This window comes from Plecotus auritus, assembly GCF_963455305.1.
Source record: "Plecotus auritus genome assembly, chromosome: 11".
NCBI lineage: Eukaryota > Metazoa > Chordata > Mammalia > Chiroptera > Vespertilionidae > Plecotus > Plecotus auritus.
In genome coordinates this window covers 30,982,334-31,003,206 of record NC_137777.1, presented here as the reverse complement: position 1 = coordinate 31,003,206, position 20,873 = coordinate 30,982,334, and the positions used below count along the sequence as shown (strand labels likewise).

General features: G+C 42.4%; 1 protein-coding gene across 2 annotated transcripts in view; it reads right to left on the bottom strand.

Annotated features, from left to right (window-relative positions):
• The window catches only part of LYN (LYN proto-oncogene, Src family tyrosine kinase), a 102,587-nt gene that overhangs the window by 32,766 nt on the left and 48,948 nt on the right, over positions 1 to 20,873 (bottom strand). Inside the window, exons 2-8 of one of the 2 annotated variants that reach the window (XM_080646242.1) lie at positions 17,710 to 17,846; positions 14,378 to 14,423; positions 13,427 to 13,532; positions 11,876 to 11,974; positions 11,655 to 11,758; positions 10,708 to 10,857; positions 9,481 to 9,633 (exon numbers count right to left, since the gene is read on the bottom strand). In XM_080646242.1, coding sequence (XP_080502368.1) covers positions 9,481 to 9,633; positions 10,708 to 10,857; positions 11,655 to 11,758; positions 11,876 to 11,974; positions 13,427 to 13,532; positions 14,378 to 14,423; positions 17,710 to 17,846 — 795 coding nt within the window. The remainder of the gene's footprint in view (positions 1 to 9,480; positions 9,634 to 10,707; positions 10,858 to 11,654; positions 11,759 to 11,875; positions 11,975 to 13,426; positions 13,533 to 14,377; positions 14,424 to 17,709; positions 17,847 to 20,873) is intronic. The other variant, XM_080646243.1, reaches the window with a different exon arrangement.

Here is a 20,873-nt window from a genome sequence, read left to right as displayed (position 1 = left end):
TCTTCCCACAGGTCAGAAAGGAAGATGGAAAAAATAGGCGAAGGCTTAGCTGAGCATTTCTAAAAGAAAAAAATCCAAATGACTAATAAACCCGTGAAAGGAAGATCTTATCAGTAATCACAGAAATGCAAATAGAGCCGTAGAGAGAAACCACCACCCAACTTGACAAAAATCTTGAGTTCTGGTGAGCACATATCCCTTAGCAGGGAAACTGGGGCAGCTCCCCTAGGCCCTTGTCTGTACTTTTTTTGAGCATCCCTGAAATTCAGTTGTAAAACGTCTGTCTTTAACAACAGCCCCCAGGGGCCCATGAAGAGTGTTGCCAGGACAGCCTCTTTTTAAGTGCAATGATCTTGAGCAAACTCATCCCCCACACCACCACACAGGGCTGTGCAAACCTGGGGCTCGTGTACTTTGCTGGTGAAAGTCTAAACTGGGACAAGTGCTTGGGAAATGAAGTTGGCAGTATTTAACAGACTTGAAGATTCGGACTCCTATGATCCAGCAAATCCACTCCTGGTCACAAAAACGGTCACAGCAGCATTGTTCACAGTAGCCAAAACCTGAGAACAACTCCATTCCATCAATACACAGTGAGATCAATGGATACACCGTTGTGCATCTTGAATATAAATTCAACACAATACTATATGGGAATGAGGATGAATGTACTGGAACTACCCCCAAAAACATGAATGAAACTCACAAACTGAATGTTGAATCAAAGAGGCAAGACATAATAAAAGACTACACTGGTGTAATTCATTTATACACATAAAATTCAAAAACAGGCAGAGCTAAATTCCACTGTTTGGGGATGCATACCCCCACGTACAAAAGTAGCAGAACTCTAAAGAAAAGCCAGGACGTTCTCCCAAAGGTCCGAAGAGCTGCTGCCTCTGGGGCCAGGTGTGGTGGTGACTGGAAAGGGATGAGGGAGGACTTCTGGGTGCTGGCAAGTTTCCGCTGTGTGACCTCAGTGGTCACCACACAGGTTTTCATTTTGGAATTCTTGGTGATACTGAGTATTTGTGTTGTCTGCACTTTTCTGTCTGCTTGTTATATTACCCAGCAATAAAAGTGAAAGAAAGAATTATTCTCCTCTAGTCACCACAGAAGCCATGGGACTCATTGAGACTTTTACATAATATGAAATTATGGGGGGAGAAGGAAGAAAAAAATGCTTTCCAAGGGGAGAGGGGAAAGTTTTCGGGAAATACTGCAGCTGCTGAAGATATTTCAAATGCTGATAAGGAGTTCGACATGAACAGTGAAGAAAATAGCTGTGTCCAACAGCCCAAGAACGGCAGCCGCTCCCACTTAATGTCATGTCAGAGTTGTGACATGCAAACAATGGGGCAGATTTTCATCCCGATGATTATTCACCACTAAGGGTCAAATGGTACTTTACCAAGACATTCTCAGGAATGTGCAGGTTCAGTTCACCTAGTCATGGAGACTGGGGTTGACATTACACATGAAAAATGATTTTAAAAAGTCTTTGAAGGCAGTAAAGATTTTCTTGTGGAGTGGCACTTGGCCACCGTTCAGGAACACTGGTGTGACAATCTGAGAGAGTTCACACTGTGCAAGTGTGACTAACGTGCTCAACAGCACCTAAGGAGGGTGGCTCTAAAAAAAAGATGCATGTAGTTGATTTTGGAAGTTGGCTGGTGATTAATTTCAATGCAGTTGGCTCAAATGAAGGTTTATCAAACAAAGTTCAAGTCAAAATAAGTTTGCGTTCCCCCAAAGTCATTTTTCATAGACCAAGTGGTAACAGGAAACATCACCCTTAGCTTCACTGATCAGTCAATTCCCTCAGAATCCAACAATCCACAGAGGAAAACGTCACCAGGCCAGATGTCAAGAGGATCACACCAACAAGAGGAAACAGCTTGAGGCAGAACCTCCTCCTTCTTCTGTCCCCAACCCCTCTTCCCTCCCCCACCCCCCTCCCCCCAAACAGGTCACTTCCTAGTATTTGTTCACTGTATTTCAGTCCAAAAATATTCAGACCATAAAATGTAACTGGTGTTTTACGAACCATTCGTCGTGCTTCACAAAAGGATCAACTTACTTGGTTAACAGTGATATAAAATTTAATCTGTTCTTTTTCTGTCAGTGAAAAGACCTAGCCTGCTATCCCCTGAGAAATACAAAGTAAATTCTGGCAGCTCTAAATTACACAGACCTTGCTATTATACCAGCCCTTGGACAGAGTGAGACTCACAAACACACATGGAGAGGGGGCATCGTTTAACCTCTGTTTTATAACAGAGTATCACCAATTACCATTCTTTTGGTTGTATTCCCAGTATTTCTCTGCTAAATGCATCCAACATAGTGACGTTCTTTCAGTAGCTAAAGGAGGAGATTCCTAACAAAAGATCCCAGTTCAAAATTTTCCATTTTTCCTTTTGTCTTCTTTCTTTCTCTTCCTTTTCCTTCCTCCCTCCCTCCCTCCCTCCCTCCCTCCCTCCCTCCCTCCCTCCCTCCCTCCCTCCCTCTTTTCTTTTCTTTCTTTAGTACAAGACTAAAAGAAAAAAAAGCAGGATTAAAAAGCAAACAACTATCAATGTCAATATCCTGGCAGTGATTTTGTACTATAGTTTTGAAAGATGTTACTCCTGGGAGAAACTGGGTGAAGGTTACATGGGATCTCTTTGTATTATTTCTTTTATATATGATAGCTTTTTTTGAAATACAATCCATATACCATTTACCCATTTAAAGTATATAATTCATTGGTTTTTGTATATTAAGAATTGTGGAACCAACACCACAATCAATTATTAGAAGATTTTTCATCACCCCCAAAAGAAACCCATACCCATTAACAGTCACTCCCCCATCCTCCCCTCCCCCGACCTGAGGCAACCACTCATCTGCTTTGTCTCTACAGATTTGCCTACCCCGGACATTTAAAAAAATGGAATCATAAAGTATGTGGTCCTTTGTGTCTAGCTTCTCCCATTTAACATAGTATTTTCAAGGTTCATCCACGCGGGAGCGTATGTCAATATTTTATTGCCAAATAATATTCTATTGTAAGGCTATGCTACATTTTGTTTATCAGTTCATCAACTGATAGATATTTGGATTATTTACACTCCTCAGTTATTACTGAATAATGCTACTTACTATGAACATTTGTGTAAAAGTGTTTGTGTGGATACATGGTTTATTTTCCCTGTTATTTTTTATAACCGCAAATAGATCTATAACTATCTCAAAATGAAAAAGCTTGATTTAAAAAATCAAGAAACAACTTGTATTGAGTGGGAAAATCCTAGGTAATTTCTCCCCTCTATTTCATACCTTTGTTCTATGGTCGCCATACACTCTTTATAATAAAATTAAATATGTAACAATAACAAGGGTTCTTTGAATGCTGTTGACTGGACTAGTGCTTATGGTATCATCTCATTCCACCCTTGCACCATTCCTACAAGCTAGGTTTTTTTTATAACCCCTTTTAGGATGAGCCTCTGCTTCCTCTCTCTTTTAAAATATCATTAGCAAATCAAACCAATAACCCAATTAAAAATGGGCAAAGGGCTTGAATAAACATTTCTCCAAAGAAGAAATGGCCAATAAATACATGAAAAGATGTTCAGCATCACTAATCATTAGTAAATGCAAATCAAAACACAAGAGACGCTCCTTCAGGCCCATTAGGATGGCTACTATAAAACAGAAACAAAAACAAAACGCCAGAAAACTACAAGTGTTGGTAAGGATGCAGAGAACTGAAACACTTGTGCACTGTTGGTGGGAATGTAAAGCGGTCCAGCCACTGTGGGGCACAGTATGGCAATTCTTCAAAAATTTTAAACACAGAATTGCCAAATGATCTAGCAATCCCATATGTAAGATAATAAAGATAATTGTGCACTCACATATTATTCCCAACTGCCAAAAGGTAGAAGTAACCCACGTATCCATTGAAGGATGAATGGATAAACAAAATCCGTGTATACATACAATGAAATATTACTCAGCCTCCCAAAAAGGGAAATTCTGACAGATGCTACAACATGGATGAAACTGGAAGACATTATGCTAAATAAAAGAAGCCAGTCACACACATACACAAAAGACAAACACTTTATGAGTCAATTTATTTGAGGTACCAAGAGTAGTCACATTTATAGAGACAGACAGTAGAACAGCAGTCTACAGAGGCTGGGAGAGGAGGAAAAGGGAGTTGTTTTTTTAAAGAGTATGGAGTCTCATTTTCGCAAGATGAAGAGTTCTGGAAATTGGTTATACAATGTGCTTGTCCACGATAGAACTGAACTGTACACTGAATTATGTTATGTGAAAACATTAACAAATCTATTCAAAAAATAACTTTTAACAAGATTTTTACTCTCTTTCAAGCAATTTAAATGAAAAGCACCACTCTGAAGAAAACAATTACATTTTTCCAATGCCCCACCTTCCTCTCTTCTAAACCTCAGTGGTCTCCCAGGCACCATCTAGGTACATGCTGAATAAAAGTCCTATCCAGTCACGGTGAATATTTAGCACGTGGCCCGGGGGAAGCCCATGAACAGAAAAAGGTGGGGAAGGGGCAGGAGGATTTTGTACAACTAGAATTCAAAGAGGTTTTCTCAGTCCCAGAAAGGACCAATGTGCTGGAGCTCACGGTGACCATCTCAGGGCAGGCTTGAGCTCTCGCAGCAGAACTGTGCGGTGACCAGGTCTATTCAGGCATGTGCCCCACACTGCGACCTTGCTCCTGACTTAACGCCAGCTCATCTAGACTGGACGAGTTGGCTGGCAAATGGCACCAGGGAGCACCACCATCATGCAGCTGGTAAAGAGGTTACCATTCTACTTGTTAGTAGCCTTCAAGAAAATGTTAACAAAATACAGAACTATCATAATCTCTTCCTCTCGAAGTGATAATCAGCAGATCCTCTCTCTTATCTCTTGGGTGTAGATAGCACACAATTCAACTCCTTTACCAGCGCTTCACAGCTGAACACGAGGAGGCTGGAACAAAACTCCAATCCATCACTTCATACCCAAGGCTGCTGCTGCGGAGCAGACGAGAACACCCCAGCTAAGTTCCCCCTACTTTTCCCTTCATGACGGATATGCAACTCTTTTGCTGACAGCTCTCTATGGGAAGGTCTAACTGGATTCTTTATAGTTTGAATTCATAATTAAAATTGGAGAAAAGCTATTGAATTACAGCTTCCAACGGCTATAGTCAAACATGGTAACATGAAAATAATCATAAAAGTAGAGTGCTCAGAGCCAGACACTATAGAAAACCCTTCAACTACATAACCTCATTCTTCCTTTCAACAAGAGGTGAGCATTGTTTGCTCGTTTTACCAATGAGGAAACTGAAGCTTGGGAGGTCAAATGAACTTGCAGATCGCTTAGCAAGTGAGTCCAGCTCTCCGGGACACCAGAGCAGCACAGGCTGGCTCCTTCACTGCCTTGAATGCCTTCGGGCAAGTTGCTTCTCTGGTTCTCAGTGTCCTCATTTATCTAATGACCATAATCATTCTTACCTTTCAGTGTAATTGTGATGAGTACAGGAGATAATCGATGGAAGTGTCCCTAGAAATGGGCCCATGGACATCGTATAGCTGGGGCACCCTTGGCTCTCCTCCCATCTTCTCCACCCTCCACCTAGTCATCTCCCCACTCCAAATCCTGGCACACTCAGATGGACTCAGAGACCCCAGAGGACAATTCAGTGTAATCATGAACATGTATTTTCCTGCCAATAAAGAGATAAGGCTGAAAAGGGGAGGCCAGGAAGAGAAAGCGAGTCCCTGGTTACTGAAGGGAGCCAGTGGGGCTGGAGGAGACATGGCCTGGGGAGTGTGGAAGGAGGACAGGGGCAAGTGCGGCTTTTTAGAGAAGGTATGGCTTCCCAGAGGGAAGAGGATTCAAATGAGCAGGTAATGCTGAAACCATTTGGGGGAAGTTCTTACACAATCCTAATCTCCCCACAGATCATGAATTAATTACAAAAGGGAATCTGAAAGTATCATTTACAATGGAGAGATCTGGTGGACCTCCTTCAAATGAAAACGAAATCAGCAATAATGGGACCAATGAACATGCTGTGCCTCCTGCCAGATGCACTGAGGACACAGCATCACTTAGCACTACTCAGGCACAAAGGCATAACCTGAGCCAAGTCTCAAGAAACATCAGAGAAATCCAAATGAAGGACATTCCAAAAACAAGTGACCCATGTTCTACAAAACGTCGTAAAATATGAAGATGGGCTAAGGGACTGAATGTTCCAGATTAAAGGAGACTAAAGACATGTCAACTAAATGCAAACACATGATCTTAGTGACAAGAACATTCCTGGAACAATTAGAAAAATTCGAATACAGACTCGGCATTAGGTAATAGAATGCATCAATGTTAAGTTTCCTGAATGTGATCACCATATTATTTAAGATAATGGCCCTGCTCTTAGGAGACACGTGCTTAAGTATTTAGGGAAAAGCATCTGCATGTCTGCAACTTACTCTCAAGTGATTCAAACAGCAACAATAAAATATGTTTGTGTATATGTAGAAAAAGATAAAGCAAATATATAAAAATATTAACCAGTAAATCTAGGTGAAGGGTATACAATGTTTATTATACTATTCCTGTCCTAATGAAGCATTCATCTTATATAAAAACTGCTGTTTGAAATTTTAACCGTGCTATTTGGCTTCTGTAAATGGTTGCTTGCTTAAATAATAAGGAAAATAAGCCGAAACCGGTTTGGCTCAGTGGATAGAGCGTCGGCCTGCGGACTGAAAGGTCCCAGGTTCGATTCCGGTCAAGGGCACGTACCTTGGTTGCGGGCACATCCCCAGTGGGAGGTGTGCAGGAGGCAGCTGATCGATGTCTCTCTCATCGATGTTTCTAACTCTCTATCCCTCTCCCTTCCTCTCTGTAAAAAATCAATAAAATATATTTAAAAAAAAAAAAAATAATAAGGAAAATAAGACTACTCCCATTTCAGAGAGGCCATTAAACCTTCCCCAGACGAAGTTATCAGTGCTGGCACCAGGCCAAGCCTTTGGTTGTGGTCTCAAAGCCCCAGCATATAGGGCTCTTTAAGAACTTGCAAAGGGGGCCGGAAACACCCCATATTTGGGAGACAAAGAAGATAAAAACATATAAATAGGGCAAGTTCCTCTATGTTGGGGCTCAGAATTTGAGAGACATTTTCCTCTGGGCCCGTGTGTAATAATAATAATAAATGTAACTCCATCTCTCTAAGAGTTGCTTGGTTCTTCTCCGGTTTTCTGTAATATTAATGTTGTGGATTTGAAAAACAATACATTAAGAAATATATTAGAGGAAAAAGATAAGGCGGCATTAAAAAAAAAAAAAAGAGCAGATAACAGCTCGATGGTTCTTCAAAGAATTAAATGTAGAATTACCATATGACCCAGAAATTTCATTCCTTATACCTAAGAGAAATGAAAATATTTGCCCACACAATAATTTGTACATGAATGTTCATAACATCATTCTTCATAAGAGCCAAAAGGTGGAAACAACCCAAATGCCCATCAACAGATAAATAGATAAACAAACTGTGATAAATGCATACAATGGAATATTATTCAGCCTTAAGTCACAATGAAATTCTGAGGCATGGTACAACAAGGATGAACCTTGAGGATGAACCTTAATAGTAAGTGAAATAAGCCAGTCACCAAGGGATAAATACAATACAATTCTACTTATATGAGGTACTCAGCATAGTCAAATTCACAGAGACAGAAAGTGAAATGGTGGTTGCCAGTGGCGGGGGTTGAGGTTGAGGGGGGAGGGGGAAGTGGAGCATGGATACAGTCTTTGCTTTGGGTGATGAAAACATTTTGGAACTGGATCGAGGTGGTGGTTTGCACAACAATGTGAATGTAGTAAACATCACTGAATTGTTCACTTTAAAATGATTGATTTTATGTTACTTGAATTTTATCTCAATGACAAAGAACAGAGCAAGCTCCCCCTGCACACTCAGAGGTGGAGAATTGGTGCCAGTTGGCAGTAGATCACTCAGCTTGGAGTGTCGTGCAAAAGTGTGTGGGGTCCACAACAATAATAAATATAAAACCTGCGGTGCACCCCCCCCCCCCCAAAAAAAAAGAGCAGAGCAGATAGAGAAAGGAGGAGGGTACTCTTATGACTTCAGCAGCGGAGTGTGAATGAGAAGAGACCACACCTAGAGAGAGTGCTCTCGTCCACGAATCTGCTGATTGGAAGGGAGACAGAGTGCCTGGCATGCACTGGCTCTGAAATGTGCCAGCCAAATGCAGGCGCGGTGCGTGATTCTGATCACCTGAATACCGTATGTTCACAAACACCTACAGTGCAGCAAGAATTCATTATATGCCGGGTCAGGCTCTGCCATATTTAAAAGAGTCTCGATTAAAGCAGTGCCAACAGGAGAAAGTGGACAAAGCTGGGATGGCAGGGACCAAGACTTGAGAGGAACAACCTCTGCCTCCCAGACCCCTGGATGAGGAAGTGAAATGAAACCAGGCTGGGCGAGTCTGGTTCCTGCTCGACCGGGGCTTGGACAGTTTTCAGAAGCTGCCCGCTCTTTAGAAATCGTGTTTGCTTTCACACACACAAAGCTGGGACAGAAGGAGTGATGGGATAAGACCTGTATGACTTATCCTTTCCAGAAGTAACTGCCTTTTCAGCTAGAACCAGGAAAACACGATGCTTTAAAACAGGGAAGTGGGTGGAGAGAGAGGGTATTCTTATCACAAAAGAACCTCACATTCACTATAAAAACTTTAGAAAAGGCAAATGGGCAAAGGAATCCCCGGGAAAAAGCCAGCATAAGAAGGCTGTCCTTAACTGTAAGGAATGATTCATTAATGATGGCACTTTGAGCATCTTGGTGAGAGATGGCAATAAACGTGGGGCTTCCTTGCCCAGCCTGCATGGATCAGGGGTTGAGCATCGACCTATGAACCAGGAGGTCACGGTTCGATTCTCCGTCAGGGCACATGCCTGCGTTGTGGGCTTGATCCCCAGTGCGGGGTGTGCAGGAGGCAGCCGATCAATGATTCTCTCTCATCAAAATAATTGTGGGGCCTCCTGAAGCCCACTAGCAAGGATGGTCCTAAACCAACTGTACCTCCCCCAGAAGCAAATGTCCTGTAGTTAAAATGTGCGTGTGTCCAGAGACTCCGGCGATGAATCATGAACGAGCAGACAGAATAATCGGGATGAACACCCACTGCCCTGTTCCTTATAAACATGCAGTCTGAAAGAGAATTACTAAGTCACATGGAGGAGGAATAATTTTGCAGGCCAATTCTTGGTGCCAGGTGGGCAGAGAAAAACCAAAGAAGCGATGCTTCTGACACAAGTTAGTGTTTGGCTGAGAAAAACGATGGAAACTGGCTGGAGCCCTTATTGCTCCTGTCGTCACCTCCAGAGTGACTGCTGGCTGCAGAACCACACACTCACCCATCCAGACTTCCCCGAACTGCCCGGCCCCGAGCTTCTTCACCAACTTAATGGACTCCCGCGGGATCTCCCAGGCGTCTTTATCCCAGGGCTTTTGTGGTTTGGGGCTAATACAAGCCTTCTCCAGTCTTCTGCACAAGCCATCTGACTGCTCTAATTTGAAAGAGAAAAAAAAAATTTTTTTAAACCGATTATATTTTGTATTTTGCCAGCACCTATGGGGAAGTTTCGAAGATTATTCTTAGAATTTCCAGCTTGCCATAAAATGCTTATAGGGGCATCTTTTTTAGAATCTCCACTTTGATATTCTTAAATGAAAAACAATCTAAACCTAGTTGATTTTGTTCATTATACTCTTACTTGATTAAAACAATAAAAAAATAACAAACAGATAAACAAAGGCTAATGGGTTGCCATACTTAATACAATGTGATTTTAAATTGCTGAGCCCAGGTAAGCTCGTCATGGCAAAAGGGCATGGGCTTGGGTCTGTCACCAGGGGACCCCCGGGCCCAGATCAAGGCCAGAGCACAGCAAGCACTCCGCACACATGCCAGATGAATAAGCGAGTGGGACAACAGAGAGGGAGGGGAGGTTCCACAAAATCTGGGGTACCGCGCTCTCTCCGTCTTTTGGGACCTAACCCTTCAAGCGGGTTGTAGACATAAGCAGTCACAACAGCTGCCCACTATGGCCAACGGCAATCACACAGGGGATGAACCCAAAGGCTGGTCAGGGGTTCAGCTTAACAGGGCTGGAGAGTGGCACTGGTGACAAAGGACCGATGACTTGCCACTGCTAAACCTTTTGGTGTTGCTGCTATTTCTGTGTTCTTTGACCAAGAGTATGTGCTCCTTTACACACACACACACACACACACACACACACACACACACACACATCTGCAAGTTGCATTCCTCTTCCAGATAGTTAAAGACGTGTTGTAAAAATATGCACTATGGAAAAACAGTATTCGTTTTCTTTTCATAATTCTGAAATACTAATTGTCAAATACCAGGGATTAGTGGGAGGGACTGGAATAGTTATTCCCAAGGATCAAATCTGACTTTGATTGTATATTTAATTATAGATAAATTCAGAACATGATCCGAAATTTTATCAAGAAAAAGGTAATGCATAAAAACGCTGAATATGAACAAATGTTTGACCCCACGTCGTTACCCTGATAAACATATTTATCTTGTCTGACCTCCAGTTTTTACTTACTTTGGTAATGCTTAATCATGTCACTGATACAGGGGAAAGTGATTCTGGGAGAGATGTAATAACCCCCATTGTCCAGACTCCTAATTTTGTAGTGCTTAATGACATCACCGTGCAGAGGGTCATAATCTCTGACAGACAAAGAGTAGCTTCCTGGGAGGGGAAAAGTACAAGTAAAGATTATATGCATATTTTATAAATGAGATATACATTACACAATACTGTAGTACCCCTTTTGCCACAAAATATAAATTAAGTATGTATAGTACATAATTTGAAAAGTCCTATAAAAAATCTACTTGAGCCCTAGCCTGTGAGGCTCCGTTGGCTGAGCATCATCTTGTGCACCAAAAGGTTGCCAGTTCAATTCCTGGTCAGGGCACATGCCCGGATTTCGGGCTCATTCCCCGCTAGGGGACATGCAGGAGGCAGCCGATCAGTGTTTTGCTGCTCTCACAACAATGTTTCTTTTCCTCTCTCCATCTCCCTTCCTCTCTCTCTAAAAATCAATAATTAAAAAATCTTTAAATTAGACAGTGATCCCTAGCAAACAGCCAGAATGAATGTAGACCTCTTAAAAAAAAAAAAAAAAAAAAGACGACTTGATAAATAAAGCTAGAATTTTGTTTGCTCTGAAGTTTACCAACTATGCCATTTTCCTTCTTCATGATGGTTTTTAAAATTATTTTGCTGAATTGAAAAGTTGTTTTGATTTCCTTTCTCTTAAAATTTCAGGAGTTACTCTAAATAATAATGTAAGAGACCCAGCAAACATAAAGCGTGGAGAGAAATGGCCATAGTTATGCCAGTTTCCTATGCTACTTTAGCAACCTAGTAGCAAAATAAATAGTTTGAATTTGTTATGTTTGAAAACTATAAAATTTCACTGCCGGGATATAAATATTGAGTTCCTAAGTGGTGTTTATAAGGAGCCTTATGCCCTTTCTTACCCTTTAATGTTTCACTTTCTCTGATGAGAAAGGCCCCGGGGCTGTTCCCTGGTGCCAAAAGCTGTCTTTCGGCATCTTTCCTGGTTATATCCTTGAAAAACCACCTGAGAAGACATTGTCACAGTTCATGTTATGCTCCAGGGAAGTAAAGAAAAAAGAATGAACGAGAAATCCAACGTGGCAAACAAAACCCTCAAAGATGACAACAGGCAAAGACTCACTCTTCCGTTTCCAAGGTGTTGACTTTGGCTACGTAGTTGCTGGGGATGAAGCCTTCTCTCTTTGTGGAAAGGGATTTAGCTTTCCACCATTCTCCGTGCCTGGAATAGAAACACACATCAGAAGGTGTGTCCAATTACTCAAGAACTACAATAGCAAGGGTCTCCAGGTGATTTGGTGGGTGGGGGAGGGTGGGAAGATTCCTGGAACCTGGGAATCCAGTGGGAAAATTCACTCCTCTTGCTGAAATAAAAATATGTGTAGAGATGGAAGCAAAGGAAAACAGCCTCACAACCAAGGTGTGGGTCACTGTGCTCAGCAATGCACAAACAAGAGTTGGTGAAAATGGTTCCATCCTGGAGAAGCAAAATGCGTGTAATTTCCCAATGGATATCCAAGAAATGCTTTAGGCTCCTAATAGAAATGGGAGCCTAGGGGATAATGAACCATAGTTCCTATGTTAGAGACTCCTTTGTCCAAACATCTAGTTTCCATAGATAGATGCCATGGAAAACCATAAAATAATTTCAAGCAGGCAGACCTCATCACTTGCTCTTGCCCTCAGCATGGAGCTGGGGAGGAGGATGGGGCAATGAAGGAGGGAAAATTGGATGGGTCCCTATGAGCCTTCAAATTCCCACAGGCGGATGGATCCTCATCAGCAAGACACGGAGGACTACAATGGACACTAATCTATATGCTTACACTGTATTTATCCATATAAACACACATACATGTAATTCCCACATCAGCCATGACAGAGGCCCCGTGAGGCCCATTTTACAAAGGAAGAAACTGAGGTATAGAGTTGAAGTGACCTGTGAAGATCACACAGCAGTAAATGGCAGGGCCAGGATTAGGCTCAAGTTCATGCTCAATCAGTAAGGGATAATAGCTCTCAACCACTTAACACCTTATAGTTAACAAAGGGTTTCTCTCCTCTAACCCTGGTTGGTAGGCCAGGGTGACAATGTATGCAGATTAGAAGGAAAAGCAAGTTAGAACTGAGATACTGGGAGTTCCTTATTCTGAGTACTGTTCTGAACTCCTCCTACCCCTGTGGTCTGACTAGGGTCACAGGTCTGTGAGTCAGCATGGATGGGGTTAAGCAAATCATGATGTCCAAGTGTCTTCACAGAAGTGTCACATGCTGATAAGGGCTTTATTGAGTTGACCACTGCTTTAGCATAGTGTCCTTAAAATCAAACCCAGTTGGACCCATAAACCCAGTCTGAATGTGAGTACTATAACTAAATAAAAATGTCATTATAATAACACACATTCTACACATGCCCACACTTCTTAAGGTGGCAGAGATGGATAAGAAAGAAATCAGTGTCTGTCTTCAAAGGGAAACTTCTGGCGAGTGCTCACAGGCGAACTCCAGAGGACCATTCCTTCGGCCCCACGCCTTCCACTCCCAGCCCTACCGCAGCAAGGAGGCTGGGAGGCCTCAGCCCACGGAGCGGGTCTGGCTCTTGCTGTGCTGCTGGAAGTAGAATGAGGGGCCTGGGTCGAGGGGCGGCAGGTGCAGTGTGCCTGCATATACTTACTCCTCCAAGACTTTCATCTTCTCTCCTTTCCTGAAAGACAAGTCGTCTGGGTGGATGCCATCATAGGGGTACAAGGCTACCACGATGTCTCCTTGCTCCTCTGGATCTAACAAGAAAGAACACAATGAAGACCTTTAAAAACCCATCAGCAGAAAACGTTTGGAGAAATCCTCATCAGGCACAAAGGATGACAGGATGTGCTGATGAGAGGGGGAGCTGGACAGGGGCATGTGCTTCCTTCCTGGTAGGGCTGAGGGCCTACACGGTCTGCAGTAAATAGCTGTACGCACTGCTGTACGCACTGCGTGCAATGCTCGTTATCTCAGATCACGCAGACCTACCCCTCTGATTCACTCCAACTCTATAGTTAAGAAATGATACACCATAATGCTGTTCATAGCAGCATTATTCCTAATAGCTAAAAGGAGGAAACAATCCACTGTCCAGTGACCAATGAATGGATAAACAAACCGCGATCTACACATACAACAGCATACTATTCAGCCTTATAAAAGGGAGGAAATCCTGACACCAGCCACAGCAGGAGTGAGCCTGCAGGACATTATGCTAAGTGAAACAAGCCAGTCACAAAAGGACCGAAACTCTGATTCCACTTATATGAGATTCCTAGAGTATCAAACGCACAGAGACAGAAGGTAGAATGGTGGGAGCCAGGAGCTGGGAGGAAGAGCAATGGATTTCGTGTTTAATGGGTAGGGTTTCAGTTTGAAAAGATGAAAAAGCTCTGGAAATGGATGGGCGAGATGGTTGCACAGCAATGTGAATGCATGTAACGCTACTGTCCTGTACACTTAACAATGGTTAAGATGATCGGTTTTATGTTATGTGTATTTTCTCACAATAAAAAAAATAAGTAATAGCCAGGAAAACGGTTTCAAAGAGTCTCTAACAGTAAAGAAAAGAAACCACCATGTTGCTATGAAAACGTACCTTTAGTCTGAAACCTCTGTCCTGGCAAAAGCTGAGATTCTGGAACCTAGGAGAGAATATTGGTTAGAAAAGAATGTTTATGTTTAGCTTTTCTCATTCACATTCATGCTGTATGTTGTATTGTTTTTCTAACAGTAGCAAATGAGGTTTAGAGTTGCTAATTTATGAAGCTGGAGAGAAGAGTACAGGAAAAAAATGTCTACAGAGCTCTGTCCCGCTCTGCACAGCTCTTCCTTCTAAAAACAGGGGTTTGCCTGTGGTGGCAGGAAATGAGCAGGGCTCTGGGCAGGGGCTGCTGGAGGCTTAGCCGATCATCCTTCTCTCTGTTATTTGGTAACAGAACCCTAATATTATTTGGGAGGCAATTTGCCCAGCTCAGTGACGATGCTTCCAAATTCTCTAGCATCCCGCGCAGATGGAGGGAGGCAGTGTATCTGTAAACAAAATGGTTGTGTGGGCCTTGGGGCCTGATTCCCTTTAGCCTTGCTCTCGGGGTGAAGGCTGGAGTCTCAGCAGCCGGAAACCAGGCACCAGGCACCAGGGACAGCAGAGCAAAGATGGAAGTGGCCTGGGGAACAGCCATCCAAGCCCAGGACTGCTGATCTCCACGTTTCCCAGGCTTGTTTTAAAAACACTGGGGTGAGGGCTCTGTTACGAGCTGCTGAGAACAAGTCCTGGTTGACCCAGGCTTTCTGTGGCTGACCCTGATTCCATCATAGGGACAGATGGCATCCCCTGTTAGTTTAGTTGGAGACCAGCTATCAGGAAGAGTGTGGTGGCACAAAAGGTCACTTCGATTACCTTTAAATCAAATTCCTTTTCTCTCCGTGACCATGAGGAGGACGTATAAGACCTCTTAGGCCCTTTTCAGGAAGGAACTGTCAGAGACCTATACCCGCAAACCATGTGACTTTTCTTTCTGACTAGAGTGATTTAATGAAATGGGACAAAAACAAATTTAAATTTAAATTTAAATTTCTGATGAAAGTTAGCCCATAAAATCTGGGCTATGGTGGTGATGGTGGAGAATTACTACATTTTCTGGTATCAGAAAATCATGGGTCCATATTATCCTTTAACACTTATTTCAAGAAGTTTCATACTGATTTTTTTAATCATTTAAATTTGCATAATTAGGATGTATGATCAATTTTAAACGACTTAGAAGCAATAATTAAAAGATGAGAAACCAATTAAATCTTTTGAAAGCAGCAAGCTGATTTTCAAATATCAAAGTGTCCTTAATTTGCAAATGTTTTAATACACTTTTTATAAGACCAGAACACATATATGCAACTCATCTTCTATCCCTCATTTTCTTTAAAATGTCTTTTCCTTAGAGTGTTGTTGAGTTGCCTCACCCTCTCCTCAGTGCTCCTCTGTAATCAATCCAGGGAGAGCATTCTGGGCACATCTGCCAGAGCTGACTTATCTGTGGCCATGGAGTTAGGCCAAACTAACCGACTCATAAAACAGGACATCTGCGACCACAGAAGGCACAAACTAAAATACGGGAATTGAAAGATGTCAAACATGTTTACTACTTCTGCTTCCCAACTTAAGATTTAACCTCCTTTACTTTTAATAATATGAAAAATGGTAAGTTTGTACTATTTTCCTTTGTTTTGCTGAATAAAAAAAAATTCTTCGTTCATCGTTAATGAAAAAAACCCAAACACACCACAAACTTAGGTTTTAAAGTATGTAAAAATCTGGTATATGTGATAACAGGAAAAAGCCAGACCCTTTTTATGAGATCTTCAAAGCCTATAATAATGACTATTTGTGACTTTAATTCCTTATATCATTTTATTTTCTACTAATCATATTTATATAATATATAGTTCTGTACCTACACCTATTAATGCAATGTTTTTAAATACAGGGGTGGGCAAAAGGAGGTTTACAGTTGTTCATATGGAAAAAAAGATAAAATACAAGAATAAATAATAACACAAGAGTATGTGTTTTGGGTACTCACAACTGTAAACCTATCTGTAGGATATATGTTATTTATAACCAAATCATTGAAGCTGTTAATAATCTTATACATTTTGAGTTTCCATGTAAAATGACATATTACTATATCTATCCAGAAATACATTCCCTCTCTGTCTTCACTTCTTTGTAAGAAGATCAATAGTGACTTATCAATTTCAACCATGACAGGCGACTTTGACATACGTCATACCTGTAGGATAATGGGGAACAGAGAGGAAGAGGGCTGACTGAAGGTCTTGATAACAATAATACACTTCTAGAATGCCAGGGCATTTCTCAGACAAGAGAAACTATAAGAACAAGGTATTTGGGTTAACGTGGAATAAGCTGCTTCCAGGTTAAATGCTGAGGAATTCCATGAGATTTGTTATGTATATTAGCATACATAAAGAGAGAGAATGGCCCTGGCCAGGTGGCTCAGTTGGTTGGAGTGTCTTCCCCTACACCAAAAAGTTGTGGGTTTGATTCCTGGTCAGGGCACATACCTAGGTTGCGGGTCCAATCCCAGGTTGGGGCACGTATGGGAGGCAACTGATGGATGTTTCTTACATCAATGTTTCTCTCTCTCTCTAAAAATCAATAAAAACATATTGATTTTTATTATCTAATCCTCTGTGAGGATTAGATAATAAAAAAAGAGAGAAGTGATGGCAAGGATATAACATCTGAGATAAAGTGCATTTAAGGTTGTAATTATCCGAAGCTTTGTTCTTCTTTTCCATAAAATGTGACATTAGTTCTTCCTTTGCCAAGCATTCCCAAATTCATCAAACAGCAAGCCACTCATATAAACTTTCTGGTACAGATCATCCAAGGTTAGTGGGCAGAATTAGCTGTGTGTGTATGTGTTTTTAAATCTTTTAATTATAGTAAGCCATAGCAGCTTCAGTATCTGTACTATTATCAATTAGTTGAAGAATGAAAAGATGGGGTAAAGGAGATATTAGCACCTGTATTAGCTTCTGACTTGAATGCAGCATATCCTTCTGCTTCCAGAACATTGCACTAATCTCACTACCTGTCCTAAGTCACACAAGCTCAGATAGACATGTGTATATATAAAAAATGGGTATTCACACCAGTGATATGAATGATGATTTTCTCTACAGAGAAGGTGACCAAGGGCTGCTTTATTGTACAATAAAGTGACCGCTTTTCTCTCAAATGTTTACAGGCTCTTACAGGATTAAGTTACAAAGCATATCAAGAATTGAGGCCTAAGTTACTGATGTGATTTTTTTTGCACGCGCATGTTACAGATTTGGTCTTTAAATTACGCAGTCATGCTTTGATCCTGCTGTGGGAATTCTCTCCTGAGACTATCTACTTACTGGCCTTTGCTGTTTATTGGACGTTGGATCTCTCACATAAATAGTTCGGTCAGTATTACGTACTGGTTGCGTCTTCAAATCTACTCCATCGTCATTCAGATGGTCTTTCCTTTTTGATTTTATACATCCCATATTTCCTGTGGGAATATAAAAGCAATGACATTATTTTACCATCCTAGAACTGGCATCAAGCCACCAAAATCTCTCCATTAATGAAGAATTAAAACAATACACATTTCTTCCTTACCATAGAGAGTTTAACCAACTCAGATGTGGAGATTGTTCACCAACCAGTTTGCTTGTATGTTCATTTGTTCAACAACTATTTATAGTGCATCAATGTCATGTCAGCAAGACATAGTTTCTGCTCTAAAAACGCTCAGATTCTGTGGCAAACATGTGTGAATTGAATTTACAGTACAGTGGTGAGTCAATAATAGAGGATGCACCAGATCTAGGGAAGGACATCTAACTCATGCAAGAGGAAAAGGCGGTGGTCAGGGGGAGCATCCTGCAGGAAATGCTCTGTGAGTCAAAATGGAAGTGATGTCAGCCAGGTGGCAAAGTCAGCAAAGGGATTCCAGGAAGAAGGAACTTCACATGCAAAGTACTGACCCTAAGATAACACGGCCCCCTCACGGGGACCTAGTTCAATCTCAGTCCTTTAGGAGCCAGGTCATTCTGAGGGGTCAGGGCACTATTTCTATAATGTGAACCCCCCACACCACGGGGGCGGTCGGGAAGGCCAGGAGTTGGGCTGCAGAGGAGAGGGAGGCACACCTCAGGTGCAATGTTGAGGAGTTTGTTTGCCTCCCCACCCCTCCACCCCCAGGGTGAATGACACAACATGCAAGGTGAGTGAGGGGCTCGAGGCTTCGAAGGCAAACATGATGAAGAACTAGAATGCATAGAATCTGGCCCCAAATGAATGTGGCTCGGGAAAATGGTGGCGGCCTTCACCAAGACGGGAAACAAAGAGGAGATACAGGCATAGGAGAAAAGATGCTTTGTAGGAACATCCAAATGATCAAACCCAGTAGGTTTCCCAGTAAGATGTGTGACTGTGGAAACCAGGAGAGATGGCAGAGCTACAGTCACTAAGGAGGGCATCAGCAAGCCATGACCATGCATAAGACTCCGGAGGAAGACCTGTGGCCAGAGGGGTTTGTGCTTGACCAGTGCAGAGTGACATAACCCTGCTTCTAAATGCTAGAGTCTTTTATTCGTTTATTCAACTGCTACTAGGATATGTAGAGCACCCCATTGAGTACTCTGGGGACTTAAAGATGTTTTTAAAAATTGAAATCAGATATGAATCTTGCCTTAACAGTATAGCCTTCTGGTCAAATCTGTTATGAGCTTCATTTGAACATCCTATGTTCACCAGCATCTGCTGGACCCCACAGAGCAGATTCCCTGGACACTCCAGGAAGTTCTCCGGGGGCTCAGTGGGGGCCGGGCTCTCCCATGTGACCTGTGTCATTCTGAAGCCCGGCCATTTCGGGATCACTGCCAAGAATGTCAGAGGAGGGAGAGATGAGTTAGAGTTTGGGGAAGGCGGAGTGGTACAAATAGGGAATACCTCTCGGGGGAGGAACTGTTCTAAGCAATCTCGAGAGCCCCTCTCTAAACTGTCACCCACTTGCACTGTGGCCGCAGCTCATGGGTGCTTTTTGTCCTGCAGGCGTCCAGGTGGCCCTTGGGCTTGTTTATCGTTTCATCCGCTGAGGTGGAGCCTCACAGAACAGCCACGCCTCTTTCTGAAACTACTGAGCTGTAGTTCCCAAAATAAAGGGGAAGCAAGTACTTCTTTAACTCAAAACAGCACATATTTTTCATATGCTAAAGTTTCTGAAATGAACATGCGTTTTAAAGTTGATTTGGAAATAAGCAAGACGAGTTTTAGAGTTGATGGGTAAAAACAGGCGAGTTCTTTTTTCACTAGTCCCACCTCCCCCCGCCCCCCCCCCCAAAAAAAAGCAGTGTTTAAAATCAGCTGTAAAACGGTGCTGTATAAATGAGGGAATATTGTGCATTATGGAAGAGGCCTCCCAGCGCAGGCCTCTAGGCACACAGTGAGCTCAGGGAAGAGGGGAAGGGGAGTCCTGGCGGGTAGGTGGGGCAAGCGGACACAGGAACCTCACCAAGCCTGGGCTGCCCCTCAGCTTCCCCCACAGGCGCCTCATCTCCCTCGCCCTCCCCCATTCCCTTGTCCTCTCCCTCTCAAGTTCTCTCCTGGAGTTCTCTCCTGTTTCGAGTTCTCTATAAAGATGACAGTCAGATCTTCACTAACCACCTGATTGAAAAGATCACCCCTCTGCCCACGCCTCATAAATTACACTGTTATCTTTCTTATTACAACCTACATCCCATTACATAGTAGCTTATTTCTGGTCAGTTCCCAGCCCCTAGAACAGGGCCAGCTCAGAGCAGGGCTCTGAGAACATTGGAAGATGGATCGAGCCCCTCTGGGTGCTGCACTTAAGCTTCCTACATGCCCCCTGGGCCCCTCTTGCTAAAGGTGGGTAAGGGAAAGGGAAAGGACCCTTCCCAGCCAGTTGTTATTTTAAAAGAGACAGAGAGACACAGACCTCTAGAATTAACTTCTAGTTTATAGGAAATACAGAGGTTAGAGGAACAAAATGAAAAATCCTCAACGTGTGCTAAAGACTACTAGTCTGGATACTTCAAAACATACAGGCGAAGGGATGGGGTGGAGCTATTCCATATTAAGAGACAAAATGTGTGAACCTGGAATGAATCTGGGGGAAGGGGGCTACACATGTGGGATAATTGGGGAAATTTGAAAAAGTTTACACATGATATTAGGGGACTGTGTGTTTTATAGGTGTGGTAATGGCATTGTGGGTATGCTGAGAGTGTCCACATCTCAGGCGATGCATGCCAGGTGTGTGGTCATGAAGGCTCAGGGGTTCTGCAACTTTCAACACTTCAGTCAAAATGAGAAAAAAAAGCAGAGGGGGCATGGAGGAAAAAGAGGGGACAAATGTGGCGAAATAATAAAAAATTCGTGAATTTAAGTGAATTCAAGAGAGGATATTCTTTCATTGTTTTCTGTAGATTAGAAGTTTTGAAAATAAAAAGGTGGAGGGGGTGAAATAAGGGGATATTATAAACAACTCTATGCAAAAAAACTTTTTCAA